The sequence below is a fragment of the Bos taurus genome, chromosome 8, assembly GCF_002263795.3.
Source record: "Bos taurus isolate L1 Dominette 01449 registration number 42190680 breed Hereford chromosome 8, ARS-UCD2.0, whole genome shotgun sequence".
NCBI classification, from domain to species: domain Eukaryota; kingdom Metazoa; phylum Chordata; class Mammalia; order Artiodactyla; family Bovidae; genus Bos; species Bos taurus.
Window position 1 is genome coordinate 110,557,632 of NC_037335.1, and position 19,674 is coordinate 110,577,305.

At 46.1% G+C, this 19,674-nt stretch overlaps 1 protein-coding gene across 8 annotated transcripts in view; it reads left to right on the forward strand.

Moving 5' to 3' along the window:
* CNTRL (centriolin) overlaps positions 1-19,674 on the forward strand; it is an 87,864-nt gene that overhangs the window by 51,385 nt on the left and 16,805 nt on the right. For all 8 annotated transcript variants that reach the window (XM_024996363.2, XM_024996364.2, XM_024996370.2 and 5 more), the window contains exons 19-33: positions 1,759-1,938; positions 2,672-2,788; positions 3,091-3,223; positions 3,646-3,794; positions 5,382-5,562; positions 6,876-7,189; positions 8,695-8,900; positions 10,840-11,032; positions 13,734-13,864; positions 14,002-14,142; positions 14,245-14,371; positions 15,207-15,371; positions 16,291-16,450; positions 18,143-18,258; positions 18,339-18,556. In XM_024996363.2, the coding sequence (XP_024852131.1) occupies positions 1,759-1,938; positions 2,672-2,788; positions 3,091-3,223; positions 3,646-3,794; positions 5,382-5,562; positions 6,876-7,189; positions 8,695-8,900; positions 10,840-11,032; positions 13,734-13,864; positions 14,002-14,142; positions 14,245-14,371; positions 15,207-15,371; positions 16,291-16,450; positions 18,143-18,258; positions 18,339-18,556 (2,531 nt within the window). The remainder of the gene's footprint in view (positions 1-1,758; positions 1,939-2,671; positions 2,789-3,090; positions 3,224-3,645; positions 3,795-5,381; positions 5,563-6,875; positions 7,190-8,694; positions 8,901-10,839; positions 11,033-13,733; positions 13,865-14,001; positions 14,143-14,244; positions 14,372-15,206; positions 15,372-16,290; positions 16,451-18,142; positions 18,259-18,338; positions 18,557-19,674) is intronic.

A 19,674-nucleotide genomic window follows, 5' to 3' on the forward strand; every position in this document is an offset into this window, starting at 1 on the left:
TTCTGATTCCCTGCTCTCTTTTTAAGCTTCTCTTTTCTTTCTGATTCCCTGCTCTCTTTTTAAGCTTCTCTTTTCTTTCTGATTCCCTGCTCTCTTTTTAAGCTTCTCTTTTCCTTCTGATTCCCTGCTCTCTCTTTAAGCTTCTCTTTTCCTTCTGATTCCCTGTCCTCTTTTTAAGCTTCTCCAAAGCTACCCCAGCCACTACTCCCCTTGTCACACAGTGTCCGATCCAGAAGCTGCAGCCAGCGTCTCTGAGGTCATGAGCTGGAGCACCCTGCTCTGACCACAGCCTCCTCTCCTGTCAGCACCCTCGCGCTGGACGATCCCAGTGCCTGAGCCCCGGCTTTCCTGGTGTACGGCCTTCCTGTCTTTACTTTCTTCCTCGTCCAACTTAAGTTCCACGGCCTCCCACTATCACCATTGTTTGCAAATATCCTCAAATTCCTAGCTCCTTTCTCCTATCTTCTGTGACAAAACAGCAGCTGTCTGCTTTCTTTAGCCCTACACTCGTGGCTGACTATTCCTGAATTAAAAACCACCCATCCGGGCATAGTGGTGGCACTGAGTGTCTGCAGCCTCGGTTGGCAGCCGCTTCACTGCTCTCTGGAAGCGTGCTCTCAGGCTGCACTGTTCTGTACCTTCTCCCAGCCCCAGCGAGTGGCCTGCTTCATGCTTCAGTGAGAACACACCAGTTCCCTAGTCTTACGAGTCTGCCTCCAAAATCTCTCTGGAATATCTGCACGGTGTCCTTCTCCAGGGCCGCCACCCTCATCCATCCTGACGCGTCGTCTCTTCTGGACAACGGCTGCGGCCACGGGACAGCCCCCATTTCCACTTACACCGGCTCCTCGGAGCAGCCAGCACAAAACACAAATAGACCCCTGTCAGTCCCTGCCATCTTCCCTTCTCTCCAGCAGCCTCTGTTGTTTCTAGGATAAAGACAAAAGCGCTTTCGCCTCTGAGGCGCTGTGCGGTTGGCCTCCGTTAGCGCTCTCCTCTTCTCACTGTGCTGCTGCTTGCAGTTCCCCAGACCCCGAGTTCTGGCTTGCCCCCTGCACCGTGTCTCCCCCCTCTCTTCTCCCTGTTCTGGCTTGCCCCCTGCACCGTGTCTCCCCCCTCTCTTCTCCCTGTTCTGGCTTGCCCCCTGCACCGTGTCTCCCCCTCTCTTCTCCCTGTTCTGGCTTCCCCTGCACCGTGTCCCCCCCTCTCTCCTCCCTGTTCTGGCTTGCCCCCTGCACCATGTCTCCCCTCTCTCCTCCCTGACTCCCTCTCCCACCAGTCTAGGTCTCTCCTGCCAGCCTCTCACAGAGGTGGGTGCCTTGTTCTCTCCCTTGAGAGCAGCAGTCACAGTTTCAGTTACACGTTTGCTCAGCATTTGTTTAATATGTGCGTCTCGTAAGCCCCTCGAGGGCAGCAGGCAAGTCTGTTTGGTTTACCACCACATGCCCCAGTGATCACAGGGGCTGGTCCATCGCTTGGCAGTGGTGCCAAGAAATGTTTTTCCAACAGATGAATGGGTTTAGGAGCACAAAGCCTCCAGACTAAGTGTACTGATTTCATTCTTAGTTACTGTACAGTGTGGAGGCGTTTTTATTTTTCACTCGGAGCCCCTGCTGTGTACCTGGCATTGTTCTAGGCTTGGGGCTTGTGAACAGAGTCCCTGGGGCTTGTGAACAGAGTCCCTGCTCGCGTGGGGCTTGCATCTTAGTTCATTGCTACCAAATGAGTCATCTCTCTGTCTTTTTTTTTTTATCTCAGAAGAAACTTGAAGGTGCTAAATCTCAGGCGCAGGTTCTGGGTTTAGATAAAGAATTGAAGAAACTAAAGAAGGCTGTGGCCGCCTCTGATAAGATAGCCACGGCTGAGCTCACCATCGCCAAAGACCAGCTCAAGTCCCTTCATGGAACTGTTATGAAAATTAACCAGGAGCGTGCAGAGGTGAGTCCCATGCACAGAGCAAGTGCCCACCACGGCTGCCCTGCCGAGATACCTAGCCACTTGTGTTTTTGAGCTCTCATTAGAGACTCTGGCTCTTGCGTAAAGTTGTCTGCTTCTCTTCAGACCTGATGGGTGCAGTTCCCCATCACAGCCCTGCCATGGGTGTGGTGCTCTAGGCAGTCCCCAAAGAACCATAAATGAAGCGCACCGTCTTCACCTCAGAGTGCAGGGGTCCGCTGAGGGAGGCAGCTGTCAACGCACAGCTAAGCAGAAGTCTTCAGGCCTGCGGTGTCATCCTTCTGAACCTCAGCCCTTTCATCATGTATAGAGGATCGTATATCTCTTCACAGTGTTATTATGAGTCCTGCCCGAGATAAGTCTGTCACAGCCTGTATAGGATGAAAATGCTGATGCGATTAAGACCACAGGTCGAAGGAGGGAGAAGCCTCACCAAGGGAGCCCAGAGTCCCCCCCCAGTCATGGGAGACTGTGGGACAGGGGAGGAAAAGCTGGTCTGTGCTTTTCTGATGTAGCACCCTGCCTACTTGGACCCCACAGAGGGGTTGTGGGGGCTGCCAAGTGATGGGTAGGCGAGGTGGGGCCGGGCGCCTCCTGTGCAGGGGGTAGCCAGGCGTGCGAGCTGATGAGAGCAGAGACTGAGTCTGGGAGGGAGAGAGAAGAAGAGCACAGCCCACAGTGCCGTGCTGCCTTCCCCGCGCCTCCGTCCCAGCAGGACCTGCAGGAAGCAGAGCGGTTCAGCAGAAAGGCAGCACAGGCCGCAAGGGATCTGACCCGAGCGGAAGCGGAGATCGAACTCCTGCAGAACCTCCTCAGGGAGAGAGAGGAGCAGGTCAGTGCCGGCTCCCCATGAGACCACCTCCTTCTTGGGTCCATCTCAGTTCCTAAGCAACTGAATTGCGGTAGGGGCCCTCTCCAAGGGTTCTGAGGTCCCGTCGGCAGTCAGTACTCGATCCTCTGCTGGGTGCCAGGCATTGCAGGGTTTAAATGTCTGGAGTAATGGGGTTCCTCATTAGTAAAGTAGAAGTAAAAAATCAGGGGATTATAAATCATACTGCAAGGAGAAATGCATCTGGAAAAGAACATTCACTGGCAACTTCTCATATGTGATTTTTTTAATATCTTCGAATTGAGATGGAGAAAGTAGAGGCAGGCACCCAAGGAGCAAGCTCACAGGCGCTGGAAATCGAGAGGTGGAATGAGACCATGGAGAGACAGAGGAGAGAGATCGCAAGGCTGCGGGACTCACTAGACCGCACCGGGGCGGGTAAAGTACTGGGCTTTGGTTTTAAAATCAGATCATTCTGTTGGTTTTTTCCCTTTAGCAGATTTATTTGTTACCAGTCAAGCCCATGCTTGATTTATAGAGCTGTGATAATTAGCTTAATAAATAAAGAACTTTTTCCAATGTATGTAAGTGCAATATCCAGGGACTTGATTACAGAGGAGAAGAGATTCATTTTTGTATTTTCAAAAAAAGGAATGTTTACAAATCTGTTTCTTTCTCTGGCTCGCTTTCTAAGTGAATAGCAGCAGGATATGTCTGTCCTCTTTAAGTGTCAGCAAACACTTATTACCAAAGGACAGCTGTGAGGAACTAAGAATCATTGGCTCTCATGGAATCACATTTGAGAGCGAAAGGAAGTAGATGATTTCATGCCCAACTCATGGAATAACTTTCCTTTACAGATAACAGAGGAGGCATTGAAAATATTTTGGAAGAAATTGCTGAACTCCGATGTGAAGTTTCTTACCAGAATGATTACATCAGCAGCATGGCAGATCCTTTCAAAAGACGAGGCTATTGGTACTTTATGCCACCACCATCATCATCAAAAGTAGGAAGTCTGTGTTGTTGGGAATATATACTAAGTTTTCTTTAAGAAAATGTAACAAAGTTGCCTTCCGTAAATCTGTGATCAAGTGTCAAGAACAACCTATCTAGGCTAAGCCATGCGTTGAGGTTCTTAAGTGTTTATACTGAGATGGAAATGGGGCATTCCCAGGAAACGTGGCACTTGCCCACTCGTGCTCAGGTGTATGTGGTGGGGTCCTGGAATAAGGATCCTGTAAGGGAGATTAAGTGACTTGAGCCCAGAGAGCCTGTTGAAACTGTTGAAAATGGCAGTAGAATTACACAGAGGCTGAGACAGAAACACAGGCACCTGCATTTCATTTCCGTTTAACGGACATTCACTCAGCGCTTATGAGGTCTAGGTCAAGTGCAGGACTTGGTGGGAAGCCGTGATGAGCAATAGAGCCCCTGCCCTCCAAGAGTTGATGAGCTGGGGAGGAGCAGTTACACCCGTGCAGTTACGAAGCAGTGACAGGCACGTCGCAGAGAGTTACAGATTCATCTCATGGGGATGTCTAGGGAAGACGCCTTCACAAGCAGGGGCGTGAAGTGAGCGCTAAGCAGCCCTCACGGGATGTGCTCTCAGGAGTGAGGGGACAGCCCACGAGGACGAGGAGCGTTGGGTCAGCCATGGCAGGTAGCCTTGCGGGGCTTGAGGGTGGGATGGGAACAGTGAAAGGCAAAGTAGATTGGGGCCATGAATTTTTTTTTAAAGGGACTTCAAAATCCCTTACCCTTAATTACGTAGGCCTTGGGAAACTGCGGCTGTGTGTGCTATGATCAGAGCTCTAGTTTCGGAGGAGTAGTCTGGCAGAGTGTGAAGGCTAGACTTGCAGTGCGTGAGCTGCTCTGGTGGGGCTGTTTGAACTCATTCGGGTGCAGGATGGAGGAGGCTAGAGCAGAGGAGCTGGAGGAGAGGAGGGTTAAGGGGTGTCAGTGGGCACAGAGTGAAGGTTTGGCCTGAATGTGGGAAGGAAGGAGAGGCTCTCCTCCAGAGCTGAGAGCGACATCCTGCTGGAATCTGCTGACAGCCACAGTCAGGAGAAGCAGCCCTCACCCGCTGGGATCCCAGGGCCGTGTGGACTTCCTCAAAACCCCAAGAGCGGAATCTAAGATCCTCCTCCCAGACCTCTGAGGAAGCCAGACATCTTGGCACAGCCAGGGCCACAGGGGGAAGCAGCGCAAGTTAGAGCAGAGCCCGAGTCGGCTGAGGGCTTGGAGGGCCAACCTGCAACTGGGAAGGAGAAGGATCGCAACGGTAGAGCTCTAAGGCCAGGCCTGGCCCCCAGCACCACAGGAGACGGAGCACAGGCAGCCTGGAAGGCACCTGCTTTCCGTGATCTTACCAAAGGAAGAGAGACCACTAGGAAGGATGAGTACGGGAGCCAGGAGGCTGGCACACATGCAGGTTATATGACCATGTGACCACGTCTCACTTTCCCCTGTGAGAACGAGAATTATGATGTGGGAAGAGAAACCAGCTCTTTGTCGGCCTTGCTGTAGACTCTGATCTTTCTCCACATCAGCCTTTATTTCTAAGAGACGCTGTGCTCCTCTGTCATTTGTCTAGGTTTCCAGCCACAGCTCCCAGGCCACGAAGGACTCTGGTGTCGGGCTGAAGTACGCAGCCTCGACTCCTATTAGAAAACCACAGCAGGACGGGAGGGAAGACGGCGCCCCTCAAGCTGCCTCCGGATACTGGGTGTATTCTCCCATCAGGAGCGGCTTACATAAATCGTTTTCAAATAAAGGTAAGTCAGATCACATCCCGGAAGTTGCATTTCTCTTGCCTGGTTAATGACTTTTGGTCCCCTGAAATCCATAAAGTACAGTCCAGTCTCTCAGCCTGCTCGGGAGCCCTCTGTGACCTGGCCGTGGCCAGTGGCCCCTTGCCTCCCTTCCTGTCCCTCTCCCGCCTGTCAGCCACACCCAGCTGCATGCTGTGTTTCTCACACCTCCATGTTTGAAGCCCTCTGTTCGGAACATTCTACTTCCTTTCTCTCCCAAACTGTTCCTCCGTGCCCACTGACACCCCGTGACTTCAGCAAGACGCAGGTCCTCGAGCAGCACTCTTCTGCTGGACCTTCGTCCTCTCTGCCTTACCCAGGCGTGCTGAGCAGCTCACCTGTGCTCCTGGAGCGTGGCAGTTTACACCCTCGTCTCGGGGCGTTAATTACCAACTGAAGTGAAGTGTTGCGAGTCTGTCTTCCAGAGCCCCAGAGGAAAGAGTCTGACCTGGGGTAAATCCCGGCTCTTTCACTAAGTAGCTGTGTCATTCTAGGCAAATTATTTAGCTGCTCTCGGAGAAGGCAATGGCACCCCACTCCAGTACTCTTGCCTGGGAAATCCCAGGGACGGAGGAGCCTGGTGGGCTGCAGTCCATGGGGTCGCTGAGGGTCGAACATGACTGGGCGACTTCACTTTCGCTTTTCACTTTTGTGCATTGGAGAAGGAAATGGCAACCCACTCCAGTGTTCTTGCCTGGAGAATCCCAGGGACGGCGGGGCCTGGTGGGCTGCCGTCTGTGGGGTCGCACAGAGTCAGACACGACTGAAGCGACTTGGCAGCAGTAGCAGCAGCAGTAGAGTGTTAATCTGTAAAATGGGAATATTGCATTCTGCGAATTTGTTCATTCAGGAAGTGGAGTGCCGGCTGTGTGCTCGGTCATCAGTGGCACACACAGCTAGTTCTTGCTTCCTGGAGAGATGAGTGAGCAAAGCCCCGAGAGAGGCTGTGCCCGGATGTTGGAGCTGTGGGTCTCGTAGTGCTTCTCTGCTGGCCTCCATGTAACACGGAGCAGGCACCCAAGTGTTGCTGAGTGATGAGTGAATGAAGACGGGAAAAAAGCAAACCAATGGATAGGTGTTGGAGAAACTCGGGTTCACCTGGTGGAAAGAATTGGAATCTCTGTCTTGATCTACTTTTCAAAACTGCTTTTGATGTTTTTTACAAAATTTTATTTTTGCATCTCTGATATCTCGGCCTGAATGCTGCTGTTCTCTGCTAAGTGTGTTTACCTAGTAAGCCACGGGAATAACACACGCTCCTGTGTTTCTGTTTGAAGATGCAGACAGTGGAGGAGAGAGCCGGGAGGAGAGCGAGCTGGATGACCACGATGACCGCCCATTTGTCCCTCCTCCTGGATACATGATGTACACCGTATTCCCTGACGGCTCTCCTGTGCCACAGGGCATGGCCCTCTACGCACCGCCGCCTCCCTTGCCCAACAATAGCCGACCTCTCAGCCCTGGCACTGTTGTGTATGGCCCGCCCCCTGCTGGTGCCCCCATTGTGTACGGGCCCCCACCGCCCAGCTTCTCCGTCCCCCTCATCCCAGTGGGCGTGCTGCACTGCAACGTCCCGGAGCACCATGCCTTAGTAAGTGGGGAGGTGCGCGAACCCGGTCCACACGGCCTCCCTGGAGCCACCCCAGAGCCCGCGTCCCAGAAGTGTGCTTGTAAGGCGGATGGTCAGAACCCAGCGAACGTTCTCTTATTAAAATACTGTTCTGGTCAGAAGTTAGGTGCCAGATCACTTTGTGGACCTAATTTAACCATTTTATAACAAAAATGCTTTCAGCCCAGAAATTAGCCATTTTTAAAGAAGGCTTCTTATGCCTGTTCTTGTTGACAAGCACTGTGTGAGTGTGTGTGTAGGCGTGTGCTTGCTCAGTCACCGTGGTTGTGTACGTACCTGCCTGTACGTGGGCGCACACGTGTAGACGTGTGTTCACGTGTAAACACGTGTAACAGCAGCACACAGTGAGGCTTTGCTGGGGATCACCCCTTGGTGGTGAGATTAATGATGATTCTTTCTTTCTCTTCACAGTTCTCTTCTTCTTGCGCCCATAATTTTGTGTTCTGTTTTTCCTACTTCATGTTACAAGCATTTTTCCCATGGTTTTCATAGACATTTTTAAGCAGTATTTTAATGACTGCATAACACTTCTTTATTTGCAGGCAGTGTAGTTCATTTAACTTAGTATAAATTTTACCGTATTTCATATTTTTCCTCTAGGCTAAATTCTAGAAATGAATCCTTCCTAGTCCCTAGCTTACTTTTCAAGCTTTTGGCACTAAAGAAATAAAATGCATTACAAGTACCTCCTTCTAACTCAGGATACCTGGATCCTGATGTTTTCCGAGCTCTTGATTTTTTTCCTTTTCCTCTCAGCAAACTGAGAGGAAGGTAAAGGATTCTAGTACCTGGGTGTGAAGCCACCAGTCCAATTTTAATCGCTCAACCTAGTTTCAGAGCTGTAGCTGTTTACATGGTTACAAATGGTCGTTACTCCTGTTAGCCTGCGGTGCCTCAGCGCATGCTGGCTTTGTAACAGTTCTGTTGGCTCAGCATCTGTTGATCTCGTAACTGGCTCTTCTACCCTCAGCTAGTACCCAGCTGTCATATGGCTCCCAGGTGTGCCTTTATATCTCCTGTGTTTGTACATTACTTCTTCGGCTTAGATTTTTCCTATTTCATTTGTTCTTCAAAACCAAGCAAAGCACCCCTTCCTCTAAGTAGCCTTCTCAGCCCACTGCCCTCCCATGTGTCCAGAGGAGGGGGTGACGTGTACGTCTGTGTCTCTGTCAGATGCTGAACTCTGGGACCAGACAGTACCCGCAGGAGGTGCCTGCTGACTGTTTATCAGGCAGCCATAGCTGGACTGGTGGAAGAGTCGTAGAATCTCTTGGTCCATCCATTTCATCTATGATTTGTGAAGACATTGGCTTGACTTAATTTTTCTTTTCAAACTGAAGTCTTAGGAAGCTGCCACTATTTTCAGGGCATAGATATCACTTTAACCACAGTTCATTTCAGTTTGGAGCAGGAAAAAGGGGAAATGACCTCGTGATATTTCAGTATTGCGTTTTTTTCTTTATTAGGAGAATGAGGTTTCTAGATTGGAAGACATAATACAGCATTTAAAATCAAAGAAGCAGGAACAGAGGATGAGAGTATCCAAGCGGCAGTCTGAGAAAGAAATAGAAGAACTGCATCATAATATTGATGAACTTTTGCAAGAGAAGAAAGGCTTAGAGCATGAAGTAGAAGAATTACATAGAACCATCCAGAAACATCAACAGCGAAAGTAATTATTAGCCATTTTATTTTTATGATTCAGATGAATTAGTTCATTAAGGTAACCAAAATCAGTGTTGTCCCGTAGCACTTTCTGTGTTCTTGGGAATGTTCTAGATCTGTCCCGTCCGGAACAGTAGCCTTAGCCATGTGTGGTTATTGAGCACTTGAAATGTGGCTGATGAAACTGGGAAACAGAACTGAATTTAAATTAATTTAATAGCCACATGGTGATTTCTAAGTTCTCGTGGCCGATAATCCACATCAGCGTCTCCTGTGGTCGCTCTTGGAGAATGGCCATCCCTCCCCGTTATCCTGGCTGCAGGCTTGCTGGTGTCCTCACCACTCCCCTTTCCCTCCACTCCCCTAGGCGTCCAGCTGCTCTCCCAGCCCGCTGACGCTGTGCACGAAGGGCGGTTCCGCTGGCGCCCTTCCTTCATCTTCGCTGCCCTGGCCTTGAGGCACTCGTATCCTGTCAGGTTCTCCAGGTCTAGTCTCTTCCGCTCTGCCCCTCCCTCGACGTGGCTGCACACCTGGCCGTGCGTGCTCCCACCAGCGGACATGCTGCTCTCCAGGGCCTGAACCCTGCCTCTCTCTCATCTTTCTCTCCCCATACAGTGTTTGTTCTGGCCCTGCGCCCTGCGTACTTGGTTGCAGTTTCCCTGAGCACCACCTTTTCTCCTGCCTCCCCAGCTTTGCATGCACTGTTCTTTGCCTGCAGTGGCTTCCCAACCTGCCCCGCACAACTCCAGTGTGTCTCTCCAGGTGAAGGTCAGGGATCCCCTCTGATATAAGAGGCTTCTCATCTCAGGCTCCCACAATTAAGAGTTGGCAGCATGGGGCGTAGTGCTGCTCATACTGTGTTGTAAGGTACCCAGGCGGGCAGGCGGGCAGGCACAGGGCCTCCCTCTCTGTGCCCCAGTGTCTGGCATAGCGCTCATTAGCCAATGCAGTATCTGCTGCACGGGTCAGTTACACAGAAGCCCATCTTCTGCACTAGACCATGAATTACGACAGTTCCTCAGTTTTTGTCCATTTAGCCAGACTGGCCCGTGTGCCAGGGATGGAGGAAGACCTGTGGAGGACCTTGAGGTGGGTAAGATACGGTCCCTGCCTTCTAGGAGCAAATGCAAGAGTGACTTAGAGACCTGGCCGGAAAGAGCGAGGGCTGCCGAGAGAAGGGTGGGCCTAGGTGTTTGAAGGCTTACAGGATGGTTGTTTCATTTTTGTAGGTGTACATGAGGGGGTGAAGTTTTTGAGGGGGATGTAGGCCAGTGGGACAGCCACTTCTTTTCCTAGTTATAAAAATAAATTATCATTTGGGGGAATTTGGATAACACAAAAATGGTCAAAGAAAAAAGTAAGAATTGTCTGTATTCATTTAAAGACAAACTGTTAACATGTTAAGTTTATTTTCATGTTTTTCTGTATAGATAGTCCCATTTTCAAGCAATTTTGACTTTAGCCTTGTGTTACTAAGTCCTGTGTTATGCTTTTTGATTTGTCAGATATCATCACCATAATTTTACTCTGGCAGAAATGTAGAATAATTTTGAGGGAAATGGATGGTTGTCTTGGGAGTGGCTTGCTTTATTTTTATACCACAGAAGAGGTGAAGTTATCAGCATTGTCTTGACTAAGTGCTGATTAAAAAAAAAATCTTTATATTTAAAAGGACAAAACAGCAGCATCATACATTATACATATTATTCACTGATTGTCAGCAATATGCCACGTCGAGTAAAAATATGGTAACATAACCTTAAACTTATGTATACTTAGACCTTGAACCAAGGTAAACATAGAGCTTGAGCTTAATCAGATGTAGCTGTCTGTCCCATCCCTTCTCGTATTAGAAAGTCACCATGCATCTTTTTATCACTAGGCTATAGGTATTAATATGGTTACATTTAAAATCTCTGTGTGTGTGTGTATGTGAATTTTTTTAGAGACTTCATTGATGGAAATGTTGAGAGTCTTATGAATGAGCTAGAAATAGAAAAATCACTCAAGCACCATGAAGATATTGTAGATGAAATTGAGTGCATCGAGAAGACTCTCCTGAAACGTCGAGCAGAGCTCAGGGAGGCTGACCGACTGCTGGCGGAAGCCGAGAGTGAACTTTCATGCACAACAGAGAAAGTATGTGCTGTGTGCTTGGATGGAGGTGGCTTACTGTCATCAGCAGGATGGGTTAGAAAGAGAACGTGTAAGAGCGCAGTCTTCAGAGTCAGGCTGCACTCTGCTGGTTAAGGAGCTTCGAGGATTTGGGCAAGTCACTTACGTCTCCGAGCTTTGCTTTCCTCAACTGTAAACTCAGGCTACGAAAATCTAAGCTGGGGAGCTTCCCTGGTGGTCCATTGGTTAAGAATCCGCCTTCCAGGGCAGGGAACACAGGTTCGATCCTGATCAGGGAACTAAGATCCAACATGCTGCGTGGCAACTAAGCCCGCACGCTGCGACTGCTGAACCTCTGAAGACCCAGCACAGCAAAAACAGCCAGCCTAGGCCGTCCAGTGTGAGTGAGATGAAGTAGGATACTTAAAGCTCCTGAAAGTCGTTTAGTTCCTAACAGACCCCACCTCCTTATCCTGTGTGTTTTAAAAGTTACTTGGGCTGTAATGTTTATTAAACGGGTTACTCTTATAGTCTTAGAAAATAACAGTGCACCTCACAGTCAGACTCTTAGTTTATTCTCCAAGTTGATAGTTGATACAAAATCAAGTATTTTTTGGCCTGAAGTAATATTCTTGAGACTTAAATACAGAGTAATTTGGGGAGGGAAAGGAACTGCCTCTTATTGAGCCTGTTAGGCCACATGTTGCCTGTTTTATAAATACCTCTTCGTTTAACTTTCCTGGCAACCCTGTTAGATGGTCACAGATGTAACTCACAGAGCCTGGTCTAGCCTGTGGTCACACAGCTGAAGTCCTGCCTCACCAAAAGAGCTTTTTAGCTAGATGGGAATTCCAGGATTAAAAAAAAAGTCCCTTTTCCATATGGGGCACCTCAGGAACTACTATTTTTATATTATTGTTTCAACATGGACCAATTTGAATGAATAGAAATCTGTTACCCAGGAGCTGAAACGAAGGATTTATGTAAGTAATTCTGAGTGGTGGCTTTATAAGAATGGAAAAATGTCCCCATCTTCTTGGGGGACATTTTTCCATTCTTCTGTCATATGGTAGATCACTGGGAGAGCAAATAGGTGTGAGCAGGACCAGAGAAAAATCTGTTGGTGGTGTATAAAAGATTACTGAGACCGGTAGTTGGCAGAGAGAGGAAGTGAACCTAGGTTCAGGCTAATAAGCTTCTCCTCCTTCATCCTCCCGAAATGACTCAGGGAGGCAGCTTGCTCCAGAGGAAGAAGAAGGAGAAAGTGCTGCAAGGAATGTGCCAGACTTGTTAAAACCTGACATACACGGAGATAAAAAACTGCTGGAGACATGCTGGCTTTCCGTAGTGGGTCACGAGTTTTGTCCAGTGGTTTGCTGATGAATCTGGTCGAAACTGGCCGTCCAAAGTGGAAAGAAGTGTGGTGAAATATTTAGCACTTCGGGAGCCAGCCAAACCCTGTTGCATCCACACAGAGTATTTACTAGATGAGTGTCACATATAGACATCTCTGACTTGAGTGCAACGGCAATACAAAGTGTTTCCGCTCAACAGTGAGTCACTGCTCAACCAAGTTCTAACGATACTCTGCTTTTGGATTTCTCATGACATTGTTTTTAAGCCTCTTATTTTAGACAGAAAAAGAAACCAAGCTGATAGGAAAAAAAAAAAATGCTATTTTTGCCAAATCTTGTATAGGAAGGTTTTGAAATACTTCAGAAGTATTAAATATTTGATTCCCGGTCATAATTAAATTATCCTTAGAGTAATGGAATTTTACTTAAGATAATATCGAGAGCAAAGGCAGAGTCTCTAGGGACTCCCACGGTCTGGTGGTTAAGAATCCACCTGCCAGTGTGTGAGACTCCGGCGCAGTCCCTGGCCCGGGAGGCTTCCACGTGCCGCAAAGCAACCAGCCTGTGCGCCACAGCTGCTGAGCCCGAGCTCCGGTGCCCGTGCTTCGCAACAAGAGAAGCCACTGCAGTGAGAAGCCTGCAGCTGCGACTGGAGAGCAGCCCCCCTCACCGTGACTAGAGAAAGCTCACGTGCAGCAGGGAACACCAGCTCAGCCAGAAATAAACTAGTAAATGTATTGAAAGAAAAATCTCTGTGGAGGGAATCTTGGTAAAATAACGTCTTTGCCACTTAAATGGGTAGCTATTTGTTCACTTTTTTCTTCTCTTTTTAAATTTTTTTTTGGGGGGGGTGGTGGTTTTGGTTTAGATAATTTTTAATTGAAAAAAATAACAATACTACTGATTATTTTTAAATAGAAGATCATCTACCATCTCACCACCCTCAAATTACAATGTTTAATTTTGCAAAGCCTTTCTCTTTGTTGACAAGATACAGCTTTGTATAGTCACTCTTATAGTGCTTGTACCCCTTTGAATTTATTTTTTTCAGCTAACATTTTATCATTAACGTTCTTCCATGTTACTACCTTGTCATCTTATTTTAAAGACTACACAGTATTGCATTGTGTTGATGCATTATCAGTTAATTCAGTTATTTGTCAAGTCTTACGTTATCTCAGTATGCAATGAGCAGTTTTATATAGCAGTTCTTCTGAATTCTTTTCTGAGAACTGGCGGGTCCAAGTGAATGAACATTTTTATCACTCTTTCTGTATTGCTGCTTTCCAAGAGTTGTGCCAATTTACAATAGCAACAGTTGTAAGAGAATATTGCAGCTGACTTGCTTTTAATGACAGTTTCTTTTCTAGACGAAAAATGCTGTTGAAAAGTTCACTGATGCCAAGAGGAATTTGTTGCAAACTGAGAAAGATGCTGAGGAGTTAGAAAGGAGAGCTCAGGAAACAGCTGTTAGCCTTGTCAAGGCTGATCAGCAGCTCAGGTAGGCAGACGCACTCGGCCACCGATATACCCAGTGAGATGAATGGGAGGCTTGAGTCTAAGAGGATGGTAATTGCTTTAGGATAAATAACACGTCAAGTCTAAGGAGTCTGGGGGAAATAAAGCGATGTGTTTCAGATTGTTGCAGGCGGACACAAAGGATTTGGAGCAGCACAGAACCGAGCAAGAAGAAATCTTGAAAGAGATAAACAAAGTTGTTGCAGCAAAAGACTCAGACTTCCAGTGTTTAAACACGAAGAAGGAAAAACTAACAGAAGAGTAAGTACGGCCTCTGCCCGGCTTCGCAGGCTTGCGCTGGGTGGGGGCTCCTGGGGCTCGGTCTCCCTGCCGATTTGCTCTGGTACTGCTGGCGCTTTGTAGGCTGCAGAAGCTGCAGAAAGACATCGAGACGGCAGTGCGCACTGAGGATCACCACCTGCAGGTCCTGAGAGAGTCGGAGGCCCTCCTGCAGGCCAAGAGAGCGGAGCTGGACAAGCTGAGGAGCCAGGTATGCAGCAGCCGCCTTGAAAACCAGTTCATGCTGCTGGGAAGCCTCCATTCGTGTTGCGATTATAAAAATGATATGTGTCTGATTGTAGAAGAGACTGGCAAATACATAGTAAAGTACGAATGAGGCCATATATCCTAGCGGATAAGAATAGAGCCCAACCCGAATTTGAATCTCCTCAATACAATATCTTATTGAATGAGTGAGTCTCAAAACATGATCTGTTCTGAGATCATTTATGTTAAATGTGTGTATAAATATTTGTGTTTGAATTTTTAGTCTCTGCCAAAGTACAAACATGGTCATCTGATGAAGGAGGGTAGTGAATGTTGTCTGTTTTCTTCCTTTCACGTGTCTGCATTTTCTGCTTTTCTGTAACTGAATATGTATTGCCCTTAAAATTGTAAGTTTTAAATTTACAAAACGAGTAAATTTCTTACATCCCTGCCTAACTCTCATTGCCAGGGTGGTGTCAGTTGGAATGGAGTACAGGTAGGGCAGTGCCAGGGTGCTGTCAGTTGGAATGAAGTACATGTAGGGCAGTGCCAGGGTGGTGTCAGTTGGAATGAAGGACAGGTAGGGAGGTTCTTTGAAAACCGTAACTCGAGGGATGGTCGAGGGACAGTTCTCATGTTCCTGTTTTGCTGTGATTTGAGTGAGCTCAGGGCCTTTATCAGGCGTTTCATGCCTGCGTTCCCCAGCCCGGCCCCCTGACTCTTGCAGCTAAGATAACTAAAGTTAGAGTACCACCTCCGCACAGCATTCGGCTGGACGAAGTGTTCTCCATCTCAGCACTTTTGTCAAGCTATGTATTCCTTCCCTCTCTTTAATGCAGGTAACGGGTCAGCAGCAGGAGATGGCTGTCTTGGACAGACAGCTGGGGCATAAGAAGGAGGAGCTGCATCTACTCCAGGGAAGCATGGTCCAGGCCAGAGCTGACCTCCAGGAAGCGCTGAGGCTGGGAGAAACTGAAGTAACTGAGAAGTGCAACCACATCAGGGTATGTCTCGCAGTAGTGTTTAAGAGTCCTGTAGTTCTGTAGCTTTATTTTGAGATATTTTCGTTGGTTCCCCCCAAGATGCAAATATGAATCCCCGAATCTCGCCGCCCCTGTCCCGTCAGCTTGGTGGTCTCTAGCCGCGTTGGGGCTGCTGTGTGCAGCTGGCCTTCCATGTTTTCTGGACGTGCCGAGGTTTTCTGTTTTCTGCCTCTGTGTTTCCCATGCTGTTTCTTCAGGAATCCCTTTCTGGGAATGCCCGGATCTGACCTAGTTGCATAGTTCAGCTTCACGCCACTAAGGGGCTTCCCCAGCTTTTCCTGGAAGTGATTTATCTTGCTTCTGAGTTTGGTGACGCTCTACACTTTTCCTACAGAACCTTAGCCTTTCTTGATCATGTTTCTGTTCCCGGCCTTACTTCCCCAAAAGGTGCTAACAGCCCCTTGAGGGCAGGAGATGGATCTGAATCAGCCTTTTCTCTCTGTAACATACAGCCTTGCCCATAGTAATAACTGCATATACATTTTAAATGTAGATATTATATTACTTTTTTACTTGTATTATACTAGAATATGTTAGTGTAAATACAGTGCTATTCTTAATGTAAAACACAAAGATGAGCTTGTTTTCAAATGATAATTTATATGCGGGACAGTTAATAACAGAATTGATTTTATTTTATTTTATTTTTTTTTTTAATGGCCATCACTTTTATTTTTTATTTGTTCAATATTTTTTGTTTATTCTTACTTAATGTATTTGTGGGAAGTGGGGGGATTGCTTTTATTTTTTTATTGGCAAAACTAATACAATTATGTAAAGTTTAAAAATAAAATTAACAGAATTGATTTTAAAGTATTTTCTATTCATAACTTGGTAGAGGTGGGTTGACTTTTTTCTGTTTTTTTTTTTCTTTGCATAGGAACTAAAAGGTCTTCTGGAAGAACTGAGTTTTCAGAAAGGAGAACTGAATGTCCAGATTAGTGAGAAAAAAAATCAACTTTCACTTTTAAAGCAAGAAATTGAAAAAGAGGAAGAAAATCTTCAGGTAGTTTTAGGGCAGATGTCTAAACATAAAACTGGTAAGTTTAAAGTTTAACCTTATTTCTAATCAAAGGAAAGCAGATTATAAATGAAATATTTAAATTGACTGAAAGCAGAATTTTCATTGCTACCAGAGTGTGATGAAAGAAGACCACTTATAGGCTATTGATTGAATTATAAAATGAAACAACCTCCCAGTGTCTTAAACTCTTAAAATACACAGCTGTTAAACTTACTAGGTAGCTATTTCTATTTATCTAGAGAGGGCAAGCTCCAGTACTCTTGCCAGGAAAATCCCATGGATGGAGGAGCCTGGTAGGCAGCAGTCCATGGGGTCGCTAAGAGTCGGACACCACTGAGCAAATTCACTTTCACTTTTCACTTTCATGCATGGGAGAAGGAAATGGCAACCCACTCCAGTGTTCTTGCCTGGAGAATCCCAGGGACGGGGGAGCTGGTGGGCTTCTGTCTACGGGGTCGCACAGAGTCAGACACAACTGAAGCGACTTAGCAGCAGCAGAGAGGGCAAGCATTTATGCACATCACAGCAATATTTATTTCTCTTTTTCAATTTTATTAAGAAATAAGCCTTAATTTCCTTGTTTTACAAATTAAGCTGAGTTACTTACAGTAGAATTTATAATGACAAAATTTGGAAACGACCAATTTAAAAACCATAGTTTAACATTTAATGGCATGCAAAAATACTGATAAAAGAAGAGTGAAAAAAATAGATAAAAACTAAGCATTGAATGTCGTCTTAATCTGTTTTAAAATATGTGCGTATGGGGACCCCTGGCAGTCAGTGACTAAGCCTCGTCTCCCAGTGCAGAGGCTGCACGTTTGGTCCTGGTCGGGGAGCTAAGGTGCCTCACAGCTGAAAAACCAAAACATAAACTAGAAGCAATGTTGCAGCAAATTCAATAAAGACTTTAAAAATGGTCCACATCAAAAAAAACTTAAAAAAAAGAAGGCTGTTGAAGTCTCAAGTGAACTGAAAGTCACTCAGTCGCGTCCGACTCTGCGACCCCATACACTGTGTAGCCTGCCAGTTTCCTCTGTTGATGGAACTCTCCAAGCAAGAATATTAGAGTGGGTTGCCATTCCCTTCTCCAGGGGATCTTCCTGACCCAGGGATTGAGCCTAGGTCTCCCACAATGCAGGCAGATTTTTTTACAGTCTGAGCCACCAAAATATTAAAAAATTAAAGTATGTGTGTGGGGTGTGTATATGCCCGCACAAAAGCTTCTGGAAGGAAATTATCAAAGTGCTATTGCAGTAGTGATCATCTTTGGATGGTAGGATAATGATGGGTTTTAATTTTTTTCTTTTATACTTTTTTCAAAATTTCTGTAATGAACAAATATAATCAGAAAAATAGTTAATATTTAGAAATCTATATTTCAGAGGACAAAAGAATTGATATGTAAATTTCAGCTGATACAGTTTGAAGTTTTTGTTTGATTTAAATTCTTTTAGGTAGGGTAAGTTCTTTTAGAACTAGATCTTTTTTGAATATGTGTTTAAATTTTTCCAGCAATTTAATGTTTAGCAGTACTTTTAAAGGATTTTTTTCGCTCAAAATGCAATTAATTAGTTCCATTAATTCAGCACAACAAATATGTATTTTATTACCTATTTTTATATCAGCCAATAGCATTATTTTCTGTTTATTTTGTAAATGTTTCCGCATTCAATTAATAGCCTGGACCATGCTTTGTTTCTCTTAGAACTTAAGAATATTCTGGACATGTTGCAACTTGAAAACAATGAGCTGCAAGCTTTGAAGCTACAGCATGAGCAAAAGATGTCTGAGTTAGAGAAGACTCAGGTTGACGTGCTGGAGGTAATACACACAGGCATTTTACTGGGAGCAAACCACTCGGTCTCCATTTGTACAGCTGAGTCCTCTTTTCTCTTCTTTAGGAGAAACTGCAGTTGGAGAATTTGCAGCAGACAGCCCTGCGACAGAAAGGGGAGATGGAGTGGCAGAAGCAGGTCTTAGAGAGGGACAAGCGCGAGACTGAGCGGGTAACTGCTGAGGCCCGAGCGTCGCGGCTGTGTGTTGAATCTTTGTGCAAACAAAAGGAAGATCTCGAGGAGAAATGTGACAGCTGGGAGAGGAAGCTGGCACAGACCAAACGGTGAGAGCAGGAGCAAATAAGCTTGCAAGGCCCCTTCTGGAAGGCTAAAGCATTATAAACACACTATTTTAAAAATTGGAAAAGACAAAAAAAAATACAAAATACACCACAAACTCAATATCACAGTACAATTCACCAGTAGCATTTTGGGATGAATTTTCCTTTTAGGCTTTTTTTCCCTCCCTTAAAGCACTTTTTTTTAATAACTTGTGATTTAAGTAAAATAATGTATGCTTGGAATATGTAAGTCAGTAGAGAAATATACCTTGTTGTGGGTAGGAAGGCCCAGTATTAACCCATTGTTAAGATTCAGTTCTCCTCAGATTGATCTGTAGATTCAAAACAATCACAATTAAAATCCCAACAGACTTTTTAAATAGAAAGTGGCCATCTGATTCTGAAATTCATATTGAAATGCAGAGGACCTAGAATATAAAGCTTTTTAGATATGACACCAAAGCAACTTTAACAAAGAATAAAAGTTCAGAGCTAACACTATGTGATGTTAACACAGTATACAACCGTGATGATCAAAACACTGTGGTGTTGGTGTAAAGACAGGTGGGTGCTGATACGTCACTTCAGTCGAGTCCGACTCTGTTCGACCCCGTAGACGGCAGCCCACCAGGCTCCCCCGTCCCTGGGATTCTCCAGGCAAGAACACTGGAGTGGGTTGCCATTTCCTTCTCCAATGCATGAAAGTGAAAAGTGAAAATGAAGTCGCTTCAGTCGTGTCCGACTCTTAGTGACCCCATGGACTGCAGCCCACCAGGCGCCTCCGTCCATGGAATTTTCCAGGCAAGAGTACTGGAGTGGGGTGCCATTGCGTTCTCCAAAAGATATGTAGGTAGGTCAACACAATGGAACAGAAAGTCTGCAGGTGAACTCACAAATACATGTACAACTGATGCTGACAAAGATGCAAAACAGAGAAGAGATGGTTTTTCAAAATATGTTGCTAAAAGCACTGCAAAAAAATGAACTTTGTCTATACTCACACTAAGTATAAAAATTAACTCAAAATGGATCATTAACATAAATGTAAAACTTGTAAGAGAAAAAACATAGGTAAAAAAATCTTCGTGGCCTTGGAGTAGGCAAAAATTCCTTAGATAAGA